The 14,443-nt window shown below is 39.3% G+C and overlaps 1 protein-coding gene across 1 annotated transcript in view; it reads right to left on the reverse strand.

Moving 5' to 3' along the window:
- Positions 1-2,256: 2,256 nt before the first annotated feature.
- The window catches only part of LOC135711830 (uncharacterized), a 175,292-nt gene continuing 163,105 nt past the window's right edge, over positions 2,257-14,443 (reverse strand). Inside the window, exon 6 of the mRNA XM_065234782.1 lies at positions 2,257-2,275. Coding sequence (XP_065090854.1) covers positions 2,257-2,275 — 19 coding nt within the window. The remainder of the gene's footprint in view (positions 2,276-14,443) is intronic.

Genomic DNA, 14,443 nt, shown 5'->3' on the forward strand with positions numbered 1-14,443 from the left:
AGGATTAATTAAATAGTTGTATCGTAAACCACATTTCAAACCTCCTTCTTCCCTTTTCCCATCCAAAAAATTGTAAATCTCCACTAACCTCGAGACAACCGCGAGTACTCGGTCCAGTTCCTTTAACTTTAAATTTAAGACAGTAATAATGTATAACGCAAAGGATAACTCGGCTCTGTAAAGTTTATTCGATTGAGCCTGTACAAATAAAGTAATTATATATATATAACCCTGGCGATCACGAATCCCTCGCTCGAGTTGGACACGACTACCTCCTGAATGGGGAAGCTCCCCATCGTGCATATCGCCGCCATCCCCGACGCGTCCGTGAACCAATTCCCATTGCCGGTTGGGACGCGGTACGGATCGGAGATGATTGCGACACCCGCTCCCCATTCCGCTGCCGATTGCCGCAGCAGTTGCTGGGCAACCGAACAGTGGTTCAGGTTCAACTGCACTACCTCGAACATGGCTGAGCATTGCTCTTTGCCTTAGCAGCATTGCTCTTGGCCCCCGGGCAGCGTGGGGCACCTGCCATGTGGTTGGTAGGGGTATTCCCCTTCTCCGCGCATATAGTGCACCTCGGCGGCTTTTGGCAACCTCGCGTCTTATGGCCCTCCGAGCCGCACCATCTGCAAAGCTTGCTCCTGTCGGTGTTCTTACAGTCACGAGCCACATGGCCCTGACCGAAGCACCTAAAGCAAGCCGTAACCGGTCGGAGAATACTAACGGGGCAAACCGACCAGCCCACTTGCACGCTCCCTGCGGCTACCGCCTTTCTGGCCTCAGCTGCAGAGAGCCTGACGGTAGCCACTTGGGTGGAAAACAGTACCTTCCTCAAGGTAATCGCTTTTTGCGGTACCTCAACTTGACACACTGTTCCCGGAGCGCCGTGACTATCTCAGTCGCCTCCGTCACTTCGTCCAGGTCCTTGACCTGGATGGTGATAGTCGAGCCTAGCGACTTCACCTGCACCCCAGTACCAACGACCTCCTTTGCCAGTTTCTGGTAGGTTGGTCCCTGGTCTTTAGCACCACGCTTGAGCACCAGGAGCATCTCGCCTGTACGAGTGCGCCTGATGCTCCTCACGTTGCTGCCCATCTCCGCAAAACGCTCGTCCGTTCTCATATTCTTCTTTCCGCGTATTTCGACGCTTCCATCTTGAAGATGAGAGCTTCGCAAGCAAGGACAACTTTAGGAAGGTACAAATCGGTTTTATCATCTCTCGTTACTCGCTTTCTACTCTCTATATACAATTTTCACACTGCCGTACTCTAACGGAACTATCAATTCTATACTTTCATCTCCACATCTATCGTATAAAAATTACCACTTTAGTCTGTTATTTGAAATTATTTACCACTTTAATCTGTTATTACCACTTTAGTCTGTTATTTGAAATTAGCATCTTCAACTATATTGAGAAGGATTTTCGGAGGTAAGTTACAATAAATTTCTCAGAGGAGCCAAAAGAAACTTCTATGGAATCTGAAGATCTTCTGTGGAAAATCAGAAGAATTTTATGAGGGAAGCCAGAAGAAATTTCGGATGTCGGAAGATACTTCCGGAGATGTCGAATTCTACTTGAATAGAGAAGAAGAGCTTGCTATAGAATTTGGATGAACCTTCCAGCCTAAGTCAAATGCAGTACTTAAATATGGAAGAAGCTTCTGAGGAAATCAGAGGAAAATTTCTAGGAAACTAAGAAGAGACTTCTGAAAGAATTCGGATATATCTTCTGGGTCAAAAGAAACTCCCGAGGGTAGTCGTAATAGAAGAAGTCGGAATAAGAATCAAAAAGCTGCCTTTGATTCTTGTTCAGACTTTTTCCATTACGTTCGGATTTGTTTTCTAATAGAAACCAAATATTAGAATTAATCAATTAAGCTGTTACATACTTACATTCGTTGTCCTTACTGATTCACAATGCTACCAACGCAAGACAGGCAGCTCCCACACCTGGACCCTACCTATCGACCCATTAACTAATGGACCCCCGGACCCCAACGGCTTTACTTCCATTCCGAAGGAAGACGTGATCAAATATTTTATGCCTCAGAAAATCCCGACGGTGCTGACTGGGGTGAGAGGCAATCATGCTTATCACTATACCACCGGTGCTACTATTTGTAAATCGTTCAACATAAGTATAAACAAATAAATGCTGATGAGTAATTGTCATGAATTCAACGTTATACTTTTCTGGTCTCTGAATTAGAATATTTCCCGATTTCCGGGAATTCCCCGAAAGAGCCATCAGCAGTTTCCCGTTTTCCTGGAAACGAAACATGGTCGGAAAAAGGAAACTAATTGGAACGCACCATAATAGGAACGAATAGCCATGACTGGTGCACCTACCCTTTACTCCCGTGACAAGCTGTCTAACTTTTTTTTGTCCAAAACATCATCTCATAAGAACGAACTTTAATGTCATCTATCAAGTAATAGAAAGACGGAAGTGAGTTGTTTTTTTGTAAATAACGTTCATCAACCAGAAAAAATCCCATCCACCCCACACAGTGACCTTCTCCGGCTTGTAATCGTCCGCCACACTACTAATTAAACATCACAACAAAATGTCAACGCCGATCCACCGAACCGATATCCTTTCCTATTTTTATTTGCCCATAAATTTCGTCGCGCCATTTCTCTCGCTGCTCTTTCACCCGATGGGCACGAGACTATGGCCCGACGAGGAGTGAGATTCGTTCGCTTCGGGACCACGCGGGGTTTTATGGTACTGGCAGTTAAATTGCCAATCAGTGGCGCTAATGAGCCCATATTTTATTCGCTTTTTGGCTCCGTCGTCATACTTTGAGGAAGGAACCAAACCAAAAAAAAAAAAAATACTAAATATATTTATGCGTGCAGATAGAGCACACTAATAAATATGTCGCTGGTTTCAGTTCCCACTAAGTTCGCCGCAGTTTGCTGTAGTGGACGATTGATTTTTTCCGTCCTTTCACTCTCACCGGTTTCTGTTTTGTTTATGAGCTATGGTTGGAAACCTGTGTACGCCCCGCACTCAAGCGGAATAAGTCAAATTGATTTTTATTATTCCCCTGATCCTAATCACCGTTTTCTTCTTGTTGCTGCGAAACGCTTTTGCTGGTTGCGTGGGGCATTACCAAAACTCCCACAATCAATGGAAATGACCATTTTCTCTCGTTAGCTGGAAATGTTTAAAATATTATTGATATTTCTGGAAAAAATGCCACATTTCTATAATTACCTAACACAAAAATCAATTGGATTTCACTGTCTGTTGGAAATCACACGCAACAAGCGCGCATCCGATGAAGCGGAAAACCAAGGCCGCTGAATTTCGGTTCTACCTCCTGCTCACTTTCCCCAGTCCAGAAAAGCGGAAGGTAGTGGAAAATTACTATTCCCCTCATTGAATTTCGGGTGCGTTTCTTTGCGGACATAATAAGGAGTCACCGGGCTGGGTCGCAGGAAACCAATCATACTCAGCCAGGGCCAGCTGTCCGCTGGTTGATTGCTGCTAACGAGCCTCTCGGAGTAGGGGCCAAAGCGGAAAGTTGATTTCGATCGCTAATGAATAATGAATTTTGATTTTCCAATTTGGAGTGTTCGATTTTTCCTGGAAGAAAACGGAACATAATCAGAAGAAAAGTGACGTGAGGGGTGGAATCGAATAATTATTTAATGCCTCATTTCGGCAAAGTTTTTCCTGTGTTTTGTGAATGGTTTCCGATAAGGACGAGGTTTTATGAATTGGGGAGGATGGCGAAGCAATGAATAAAAATATGGCTGCCACTTTTATTCTGGAGCGCACCCAAGCGAAATTGTCGCAGTTGTAAAATAAATTATCCTGTCAGCCAATCCGGCCGACAACGACGACGACGGACGACAAGTCGGTGCTGGATGATAAAATTCTGTCTGCAGCAATGAAAGCAACAGTAGACCTCAGGGGACATTTGCCAAGTTTGATACGTTGATGTTTTTTTTTTTTCATTTTCCCATGCCTTTTTCTCAGAAGGTATTGAGATTTTAATGTCAGAATTGATGTTTTCGTTTTATTTCCATCAGGTTTATTTTGGATACTAAGGGCTAATTTTCTCTTGGTCTTCCCATTGACAATAAGGCACTTGTCCAAGATGCAATATGAAATAAATACGGTTAAATGACACTTAAAACTTAAGTAAACTGGGGCCTCCCTTAGCTCAGTCGGAAAAGGTGCAGCTACAGAGCAAGACCATACTGTAGGTGGTCGCTCCGTGGTCCGGTCCCGGGAATTTTTAGATTGGAAAATTTCTCAACTTTCCTGAGCATAGAGTATGATTGTACTTGCCACACAATTATACTAATGCAAAAATGGTACAGGCATCGAAAGCTCTCAATTAATAACGGTGGAAGTGCATCTAGAAGACTAAGTTGCAATAAGCAAATACAGTCAAGATTCCTATAGTACGGTTAATAGGGACCGCACTATAGGAACCGGCATTAACGAATACACGTAGCATATGGGATTAGAGCTAGTTGGGACCAAACACTGATTATCGGGCAATTTGAAGAGATAACTTCCTGATGTCTTCTGAGAAGTTGTTAAGCAGAAAGTTGGTCACCTTTTGGGACGATTCAGTTTCCGGTAGGACACAAGTCTGATCCTGTGGAAGATCCGGAATATCCGGTAAAGTGGCTAATTCATGAAACTGATCCTAGAGCTCCGCGGATTTTTCGAAACCACTCATAAACGTCTAATCAGAAAGAATTTGGAGTTGTGACCGGAATATGGGCCCTGGAGACCACGGGATGGTTCACCGGAGGATCCGGAACATCCGTAAAAGTGGTCAATTCACGAAACTGATCCTAGAGCTCCGCGGATTTTTCGAAACCACTCATAAACATCTTATCAGAATGAATTCGAAGTTATAACCGAATAATTGACCCTGGGGACTACGGAATGATCCACTATAATATCCGGAACAACCGTAAAAGTGGTCAATTCATGAAACTGATCCTAGAGCTCCGCGGATTTTTCGAAACCACTTATAAACGTTTTATCAGAATGAATTTGGAATTGTGACCAGAATATGGGCCCTGGGGACTACGGGATGGTTCACCGGAAGATCCGGAACAACCGTAAATGAGGTCAATTCATGAAACTGATCCTAGAGCTCCGTTGATTTTTCGAAACCACTCATAAACGTCTTATCAGAATGAATTCGGAGTTGTGACCGTAATATGGGCCCTGGGGACTACAGGATGGTCCACTAAAAGTTCAGGAATATCCGTAAAAGTGGTCAATTCATGAAACTGATCCTAGAGCTACGCGGTTTTTTTCAAAACCACTCATAGACGTCTTATCGGAATGTATTCGGAGTTGTGTTCGGAATTAAGACTCTGGCGACTACTTGGTGGTCCACCGGATGATCCGGAACATTCGTAAAATAGGTCAATTCATGAAACTGATCCTAGAGCTCCGCGGTTTTTTCTAAACCACTCATAAACGTCTTATCAGAATGTATTCAGAGTTGTGACCGGAATATGGACTCTGGAGACTACAGGATGGTTCAACAGAAGATCCGGAACATCCGTAAAAGTGGCCAATTCATGAAACAGATCCTAGAGTTCCGCGGGTTTTTAGAAACCACTCATAGACACCTTATCAAATGAATTCGGAGTTGTGTTCAGAATATGGACTCTGGAGACTACGAGATGGTCCACCGGCAGATCTGTAACATCCTTAAAAGTGCTAATTTCATGAAACTGATCTTAGGGCTCCACGGTTTTTTAGAAACCACTCATAGACGTCTTATCACAATAAAATCGGAGTTTTGACCAGACATTTTACACTGGGGACCACGGGATAGTTCACTTAAATATCCAGAACATCCGTAAAAGTGGTCAATTCATGAAACTGATCCTAGAGGTCCGTGGTTTTTTAGAAACCACTCAGAGACATCTTATCATAAGTTTCGGAGACGAACCAGCCCAGGGCTGAAAGCCACCTAACTAAAAATTTGAGTTCAGAATATGGACTCTGGAGACTACGGGTTGGCCCATCGGAAGATCCGGAACATCCCTAAAAGTGCTCAATTCATGAAATTGACCCTTGAGCTCCACGATATTTTAAAAAGCACTCATAGACATCTTATCACAATCAAATCGAAGTTTTGACCAGACAGTTTATACTGGGGTAATTAATTAATTGAAAGTGATTAATTCATGAAACTGATCCTAGAGCTACAACGTTTTTTTTTTCAAAACCACTCATAAATTAATATTAATAATAACTCAATAAGACGATGTTTTCAAATGGCTAATTGATTAAATTTTGATGTGATTAATTAAAAATATAAACATTGAAGCTCGTCAAGGAAAGTCAAGGGAAATAAGTTCATGAAATGCAAGGAACAATATTCAAAAATTCCGTTTAAAGTGTCTAGAATTATTAAATACTTAAATACCACCTAGAAATCATCCATGATAATATATAAAAAATGTGTCTATAAGCAGATATAAAAAAACCACAGAGTGCTTAGATCAGTTTTCTTGACCTATTCACTTTAACGGATGTACCGAATATCCCGGAGGAACAACCAATGGCCCCTAAAAAAACAGATTTCTTCGAATATCTTTTCATAAGTTCATTTCTCGTAAAAAACTTGTTTTGGTTACATTTAGAACTTATGATGACGCATATTTTTGCTGAAGCAACCAGGCTGCTATCTTTATTATTATTATTATTATTATTAGAAACTAAAGGGAGATTTTCTTCGAAAAAAATTGTTCTATAAAAATGACAATGTCTCTAAATAGAGCAAACTAATTTTCAAACTTTTGATTTCATTTAAAGATCGTATTTTTTCATTAATGGTGAAAAAATATTTAATTTAAAAAAAAAAAAAAAAATATTATTAAAATATTTAATTTAATTTAAAAAAATCTTTTTTTTTGTCAAAAAATATCCATAACTTTTAAATAAAGGAGTTATTAGTGACTTCTGCAAAAATATGCGTCATAAAAAGTTCTAAAATTATTTAGAACAATGTTTTTGTGGGAGGTTAGGGTGGCCTCTAGAAAATCGGCTTGCTTTATATATTGTTTATACGTTGATCACCAATAAAAATATTAAAAGAAAGATTTTCTAGGGGCCACTCTAACCTACTCGTTTAAAATAACCATAAGTTATGAACCATAAGAGATAAAAATTTGATGCCGTGAGCAAAGTTGGTTCAAATTAATTGTTCTACAACTTTTTTTAAACACGGCATTAGTCTATCTCAAGTAATAAAAAGAGGTTGAATTTTCAATTCACCAATTTTAAGGACCACCTTAATTTCAAATCGGCTGAAAAATATGAAGAATCTTTCCCCAAGACACCATATACCTAAAAATGATGGTTTTGGTGCTAATATTTTTGTCTTCATAAATACGGCTTTGGGACCATTGAGCATTGGTCCCAGGGTCGATTTTCTGGTCATATCTCCAAATTAATTCCGATAAGACGCCAATGAGTGCTTTCGAAAAAAGCGGACCTCTAAGCTCAGTTTCAAGAGCTGTATTTTTTTATGGATGTTCAGGATCTTCCTGGTGAACCATCTCGTGGTCCCAAAGATCCATTTTCCGTCCTAGCGTTCATATTCCAGTCACAACTCCAAATTATTAGAAGTCGGAAAAACATTGGGGGAACTTCCAAGAAAAATATTGAGAATCTTCTTAGGAAAACTTACGGAAAAATCGGATGACACTTCCAAGGGAAGCCAGAAAGGTTTTTAAAATTGGAAGAAAATTCCAAGGGAAAGCCAAAAGAAGTTCGGAAGCACCTTACAATAGAATTCGGATAAAAATCTCCCGAAGAAGCTAATGAAGAAATTTCCAGAAGAAGACGAAAGAAATGATAAAAGTTTGGAGGATCTCCAGGAAAAATCTTGGATGTCAACAAAAATTGAAATCGTCTTATTCATCAAAAGATGGACCATTTGATTTCAAATAACTTATAAGCAGACAGAAACTACCAAACACGAATTAGAGCGTTAAAGTTATCTGTCTAAATATTTTAAATAATTCGCATCCTAAAGTTCCGCAATGTTAACAAACGGATCTAACCGAAACAAGGGGTGGTAATAAGTAAGTATAACAGTATTTCATAAGAGGGGAAGCCCTACTAGAACCAAAATAATGCATACCCATCCAGCTTCCAGCAATCGGCTCTAAAGTAAAATATACGTTTGAGCTAACACACATACACACACCCGACCGTATTCAGGCGTTATTTATGATTTTCCCTATCGGCCCAAGGAAAATTCAGACACCAGCCGCCCTACAAAGTACTGGTTCGGATGTTTTTTTTTCTTTTTTCGTTTCGTTGGCTTATGGTTGAAGTTAATATTTTACTGTTTTATGGAGTATCCTTGGTAAATTTTAATAGAGCTACCTTTTAAGTTTCCGTTCCCAATGTCTGCAGCAATAGGATTGTTCATTTGAACTCACACCTTTCTCTCAAAACCCCCGGATGAAATATTCTCTTTCATTCAAATGCCTCAGGTATTTGTAAACATATGAAGAACAACACATTCAGTCTGAAATCACCATTGCCACCAGTGTTATTTATCACAAAGCGTGGTAAAAGGTATAACGTCCATGCATTCAAGAAACCATGAAAGAGAGGAAACCACAGCATGAAACGTGCAATTTCGTTTTGTTTTGCGAAATAAAATATTACATTTTGATAAAGTTCTGAAAGATAATAATTCTCACTTGTTTCCAACCGGAGGCTGTCGTTTTGGGGATCTGTTGAGAATCACTCGTGTGAGCGCATTAACCCCTACGTGTGCCTCGTATGTATGATTTCATACTTCTGTGCATTCGTTGGATGTTTGCAGAGAGGGCGCGGAATTCGTACGCTTTGATCTGTGGACGAGGCGAGGGTTGGCCGTGAAATATGTACCGCACCGACCTGACTGACTGGCTCAAGAAGCAAGTAGGTACGTTCCCAACTATAACGATTCCAAGAATTCACTTACCAAGAGACATCACCTTGTCGGTTTTGATGGAACGTGGGGATGGATTAAATTCACTCGTGCTTACTTATTTGGGGGAGCTTTCTGCATATAGACGGTCCTAAATCAACGGACCCCGAAGAATGTAATCGTAATAACTCACATGCCAGCCGAGGCCCACGGATGGATGCTTGTCTAGTGTGATGGATTTCAGGGGCGTAGTAAGTGTTTTGGTATGCAGGGATGTATGAAGAATCTCTGCCTACTTAGACCTATGGCAAGCCGTACGTCGTTGACATCTACCTTTGCAGGGTAGAATGTAGCAAAATCCCCAGTGCTTGGTCCTATCTCAACAACAACACCGGAATCTCTTCAAACAGGTCTTAGTCTTCGGCTCAGCAGAAGGTCGCAATATTGGTAGAAAGGCACCCTAAATGTCATTCTAAATTCCTCTACGATCCGCTATAGCCCACACAAGCGTGAAGTGTAGCTACTTGCCAGGAGCTGATTTGAAGAAGGTGAAATGACCTGATATTAATTCAAATTCCTGCGTGAGAAACATACGGTTTGTTGGGATGTTCATGTACTGCATACTCAGCCGTTACTCCCCCAAATGGGACCACAGCTCCAATCACATCCCTACCGTGCATGCAAAGCATCCTTCTGTTTCAGAACAAATACCTTCTCCGTTCTCCACCGGGCTTGAAGGTAGAAGGCAGAGTTTCAATCCATATGTTCTCGTTGTGTACCCTCGTAGGTATTTACTTGTGTAGCACCTCTAACCTACTTTTGACATTTCGCCTCTGGTGGGTCTTTTCTCAAACCCTATTCTCGGTACCGACAAACAACTCCCAAGCACACCCACTCATGGACATATGCGAAAGGAAAAACAGTCTCGGGGATGGAAATCAACTCCCCAGCATAAATATGTTACTTCACATACCAACTACACGCTCCGGGATGCTGTTTTCGGTGGTGGATTTGCTCCTCGGTCGGTTGGTTGGTTGGTCGGAACCGACACATGGACTGAAATGGCAAAGTCGAGAAAAGGGCCCCACATATGCAGCGGGGAAAAATTTCCAACGCCTCCGTAAGCTTTCATTTTCACAAGGCTTCGAGAATGCATTTGTGAGGAACCTTAATGAAAGAGGAAAGTGGCAACAACTATAGATAGCAGCATTGCGGCGAAATTTTACCCGCATATTTAGCATAAGTAACTTTTACTTTCCAGCTCAAGTGCGACCCGAGAGCTGGTGCTGGTTATGAATGTGGAACCGTACTTTGAAGGTTTGACGGGTTGTGTTGTATTAACAGGGAAGTTTTTTTTGATGCTTCTCGGTTTCGGGTTTTGAGCCTTCAACGTAAGGGGTGGTCGGCTTGAGTATATTTTCTTCTTCTTTTTTTTGCCAAAAAATTGTATTTCGGGAATAATTGACAAACTAAGTAAATTCCTACTGGACAGAGAAATAGAAGTGACCTTTCGTTCTTTACAATTACCATGATAAGGGTAGTTGAAACCAGATTTATTATGCAAAAATATAAGGGAATTCTGGTATAACCAGTAAAACGGATATATGAAAAAAAAAAAATTAAAACATATTCAGTCATGAAAATATCTTCTAAAGTTCATCGAAACCCATCCGTTTTTTTTAGTGGTCTTATTGCAAACACATCAATTTTCAAGGTAAATGAGAAAGATTTGGCAACGATTAACATTTTTACTTAAATTAAGCCAATTTAGAACATGTAAAGTTTTAAAATTTGTATTTTTTTTTCCATTGCAGCTTGGAAACGGTACTGCTAATTATAATATCTCCTGATATAATGTTGTAAAGAAAATAAACTCTGGGAAACATATACAAGAGAAGGTAAAAAATACTTAAACGTGAGAAAATCCATGTATCAAAATGTTAATATACCAAATATAAAATATATCAAAATGTTCATGTCCAATTTTTCAAAATATTAATAGAAAAGCTCCTGAAAAATACAAAATATTGGAATGTTAAAAATTATAGCCAATAACAAATTAACACAAATCGTATAATAAGAACGATTGATAATTTTTTTTAAATTATTTTATCTAATCTTTTTTATGTAATTTAAACTCTGGAAAAGATGTTTAAGCGAAATATTTAAAATCATGTTATGAAAAAAAAAACTCAAAAAATCGTACTAACAAGAAGTAAACACATTTTATCAAAAGTTCTTATTCTGCGATTTGTGTCCATGGTTTTGACTTTCCAAAAGTTTACATTTTTGAAACAAAATTATTGTTTGGGACTTCAGTTTATTTTTAAAGTTTACTTAGACTGTTAAAAAAATTACTATATATTTTTCTCGTATTTTTTTTTTCTACAAACTTGTCTGACACATTTAAATCAGGAGTACCGTTATAGTGCTACATTTTTTTTAATTTCAAGGACGCCATTTTGAAAATTTTACGTGATCCAAACTGATTGAATTTATGCAAATGTCAATTAATGTGCAAAAAAAAAACAACAATTATGCCAAGTTTCATACAAATCAGGGAAAATCGATTCAAATATTTTTTTTCACTTTTTGCCTGGAACTGCTCTTACGCGAAATCATTAAAGATAAAAGTCTGATGCATAGAGGAGCTGACATAGTTGGGTCATTACTAAAATTATCGCAAAATGGTAAACTCTAAACGCAAACCAAATGGGATCAACATCAAATGTAATTGTGGATTTCTTACATTCTCTGAATGATGATTGGTAATTGGGCCGAATTCCGTTGGGCCTAGGTTGAAATTTTTATCTATGTTCACTTTTCGTCATACGACATCTACATTGTACCAACTTGAGGACATACTTTTTGGAGTAAAAATATGTCTTGATCTATCACTTCGAATATTAGGACCTCTCACCACAGCAGGCCTGGGTTCAATCCCAGTCGGCACCTCCGGGATGTTCTGAGGCATACATCTTAGATCACGCCTTCCTTCGGAAGGGAAGTATAGCCGTTGGTCCCCGGTTAATGAGTTGATGGGTCGATAGGTAGGGTCCAGGTTTAGGAGCTGCCTCTCTGGCGTCGGTGGCATTGGTGCTCAGCACGGAGAACAAGATCAACGGAAAACAAATCAAGGAAAAAAAAACTTCTAATATTCCAGAGTACAAATCTTGGAAACTAAATAAGCTTCACGCTTTGCAAATGTAGCTCGATATTTGCTGCACTCAGCATACGTTGGGATCCATTTTCATATTTTTATTCTTGGAGCTGATATTTGTGCCCATTTTTAAGTAAAGAGAGATTCATCACGGCCATTTGAAAAACCTTTTATTAGAAATTTCATCAGATAAAATAATGTAAACTCGATAAATAAGAAGGAAAATCTGCTATGAAAAATAAAATCCTTATTCCTTATCCAAATTTGTTCCTATTTGCAAGATCTCTCGAATATTTTCAAAGCATTATTTCTTTAAGCATTTTCTACGCTTATGATCTTCATATTTTTCAAATGTTCACTATCGTGGATTCCAAATTGAAAAATGTTCAAATTAGGAAAGTGTTTGATTACCTTATGGGATGTCATTAAACTACGTAGACAACTGCGTACGTAGACACAATTTTAAAACTTGTATGGGCTGTGAATAATTGCCCCCTCCCTTCTGTACTGTCTTCGTAGCTAATGAACAACCCTTTAGGATAGGCTTTCCATATTTATTCAACAACACAGAATTATGAGAAATATTTCCAAAAATTCAATATTTTAATAGTGTGTGATTTTGATAGTTTTTCAATCCTGAATCAATAACATTTTTTCAAGTTCAATATTTAAAAAGGCATTTAAGAATTCATGTGTGTATTTCACTTCTAACACAAAGATATTGTAACATTTTCAAAGCTCGAGGGTGTTTTATATGTTCTAATTCTATATTTCATCTTTTCCTTTTGAAGTTTCGGTCTAATGTCCCATTCGGCATAATGAATTTCAAACCAATGACTCATTCGGTCTCATGACATTAGGCCTAATGGCGTCCAGGCCTTTGGCACTCAGCCTAATGGTGTTCAGCTTAATGGCTTTCGGCCTAAGGACGTTGGGCCTAACAGCATTTGTCTAATGGCCCTTTACCCCTCTGTATATGTTGCTTACAACAACTGTAATGGTGCTTCTTACAATGAACTTTAACGTACACGCGGGATTCGAGGAAACAAACTTTGTTCGACAATTTAGCTAACATAGAATTTACAATATTTATGCAGTGTTCCAGTGTGCTTAATTTGTACCACATTTATTGAGTTTATGTCCCGCATATGGTATTCGAGCTTCATTATTTAAAGGATTCAGAAGCTACATAAGAGGTGCCTTTGAGAAGAATTTTTTTTTTTGTCTTTTGAAAGAAAAATTCTTGTTCATACAGAAATCATGTTGAAGCAGAGTTATGGGACATGTCTTTTTTTCGTGGCATGAAAAAAAACATGATCAACGACCGCCACACTAATCTACACGAGGAAATGATCCGAATGCCCCCGAAGAAGTGGTCATCGTTAATTTAGTGCTGGCTGATTTTTGAAAAATGCCACACCAAAAATAGTTGAGTCCAGACCCTCACCTTAGCAAGCCAAACTCCAAATCACTTAAACAGATCGCCAACAAACATGAACCGGGGGGGGGGGGGGGGTAATTATAATGAAACTCTTCGCTGCATTACAGAAGAAAGCCACAAAGCCAGAAGATCCTGGATTTTTTCTGAAACTCTAGAAACTACCCTGAAATTTATGTTACTTTCCTAAAGATCTAAAAACTATCGTAAATTTATCAGGGTTTTCCTGAAACTTTCCTGAAAAAGTGGGCTTTGATAATTTTTTCCAACGTTTTTAGAGAAATAAAAATGTGCCAAAAATATTTTTGACGTAGGACTACGTCTGTGATTTCTATATGGGGGTACACTTTGTGAAAACCAAAGATGGAACATGTAACAATATTATGAAAGATTTTGAACGTTAATAACTCAGCTGCCTCTGAACCAATTTCAATAATTTTATCACTTATCGATCAGAAATATTTCGACTAATCTGTTAAACTTAAGAATTTGTTATTTTCAAAATGTCGCTATTGAAAATTGCACAAATGAAAATTATTACCGATTGCCTGCGAAAAGCGATTTCCCTAACACAGATTTCAAAGTTGAATTCCATCCCGTCTCACCAAACGGTGTTTATCGATCACCGCGTGGTGAGTGGTGGCGTTCTCCAGTACACAACAAAAGACTGCCTACAAGCAGCGAGCTGCAGCCGACATGAGCATCCATAGAAGGAGGAAGAAGCCGCACCGCTATTGATCGGAATCAGTAGCTCTTCGTAAGTCATTGTGGGTCATCTATGGCAAGCGCGTCATACTAAAGAGTTTGTTTTTTCCGTCGATCTTGTTTTCCGTGCTGAGCATCAATGCTACTGACGTGCCAGGAAGGCAGCTCCCACACCTGGACCCTACCTATCGACCCATCAAC

Source organism: Ochlerotatus camptorhynchus, unplaced genomic scaffold (assembly GCF_037179485.1).
Source record: "Ochlerotatus camptorhynchus isolate MF236.1 unplaced genomic scaffold, CSIRO-AGI_Acam_v1.1 ptg000443l, whole genome shotgun sequence".
Taxonomy (NCBI): Eukaryota; Metazoa; Arthropoda; class Insecta; order Diptera; family Culicidae; genus Ochlerotatus; species Ochlerotatus camptorhynchus.